Raw genomic sequence first — 1,196 nt, 5'->3', positions numbered from 1 at the left:
ATATATAATTTCATATTTCGTCTTCACATATTTGTCTTATCGACATTACGACGTATTCTATTCTTCTATTATTTTATCGCACCCTCTACACATCGTCGAATTCCATATTCTCGTATTTGTATGCTTCTGATAGTTTAGCAAATAAAGTTGTAGTGACCATCATTCACATGCCTATTTCAGTTAATTGCTCGTACTCAATTGAACTGCAAAAGGTTGCCGTATGCATCTTCTTCATTAAAATTATGTTTTAAGATGTAGTGCACCTATTTACTCAAACGGTTCCTTATATTGTCTTTGCTTCGGGATCTTACCCTAGGGTCCTTGGTACCTTATTTTATGTTGGTTTATTTACGAAAACATTCTTGGAATTTTTGTTGTGTTTTCTCATCGATCATTTATATCTACCGACACTGAATTGGTATATTTGCATGTGACATAAGACTAATACACTGCATATATACTTAATTAAAAGTATACTCTTTTTTATATGCATGTATCTCACATACCTAGATTCTTTTCTCGAGATTTATTATCCTCTATCGTCTTCGATGTATGTTTTCACATGCTTGGTACGCCACAATTCACATGGATTGTATCGACTGTATAAATGTCCGTCTTTCAATACATGCGCCTATTTGCCGCCATTACTCAGCCGAACCTGTACACTCACACGTCAGAAGTGTGTCTGTTCTGTATTTGTTCAGTACGTTATCCTTTTACGACCCAATTTTTTTCACACATCCAGGCGGTCTTGCTGATCCCCGGTTAGGTACTATGGAACGAGAGATGAAGTGCCAGAGTTGCCACGGAAGCTCGAAGGATTGTCCGGGTCATTTTGGGCACATAGAGCTGGCGAAACCTGTGTATCATGTCGGGTTTATTAAGACAGTTGTGCAGATCATGCGATGTGTTTGCTTTCACTGCTCTCGGTTGCTAGCAGGTGAGTTTCGGTAATCTGGAGTGGTGCTGTACGGCGCGGTCTTGCACATCGTCGTCATAGGATATCGAATTGAAGTATCCCTACTGTTACGTGTCAGCAGAATACCCTGTGGTTACTTGTCTGTAGTTTTCTGTCTGCGCTGTTTTAGTAGTCCTATGCGGTACATTTGTGTAGATATGATCATTGTTGACACATTGTTGACACTATACATATATGTATACACACGCACACACACACACACACACACACACACACA

The 1,196-nt window shown here is 39.4% G+C and overlaps 1 protein-coding gene across 1 annotated transcript; it reads left to right on the top strand.

Moving 5' to 3' along the window:
- Positions 1–745: 745 nt before the first annotated feature.
- Positions 746–940, top strand: SARC_16715 (hypothetical protein; the record flags this gene model as incomplete). The annotated part of the gene is made up of 1 exon (XM_014289184.1): positions 746–940. A coding segment is annotated over one exon (195 nt), but the record flags the coding sequence as incomplete, so codon positions are not given.
- Between the last annotated feature and the right edge of the window lie 256 nt (positions 941–1,196).

The sequence above is a fragment of the Sphaeroforma arctica genome (genome assembly GCF_001186125.1).
Source record: "Sphaeroforma arctica JP610 unplaced genomic scaffold supercont1.8697, whole genome shotgun sequence".
Classification (NCBI taxonomy): domain Eukaryota; class Ichthyosporea; order Ichthyophonida; genus Sphaeroforma; species Sphaeroforma arctica.
Note: the sequence above shows the minus strand (reverse complement) of the source record. Positions and strands in the feature narration are given on the sequence as shown.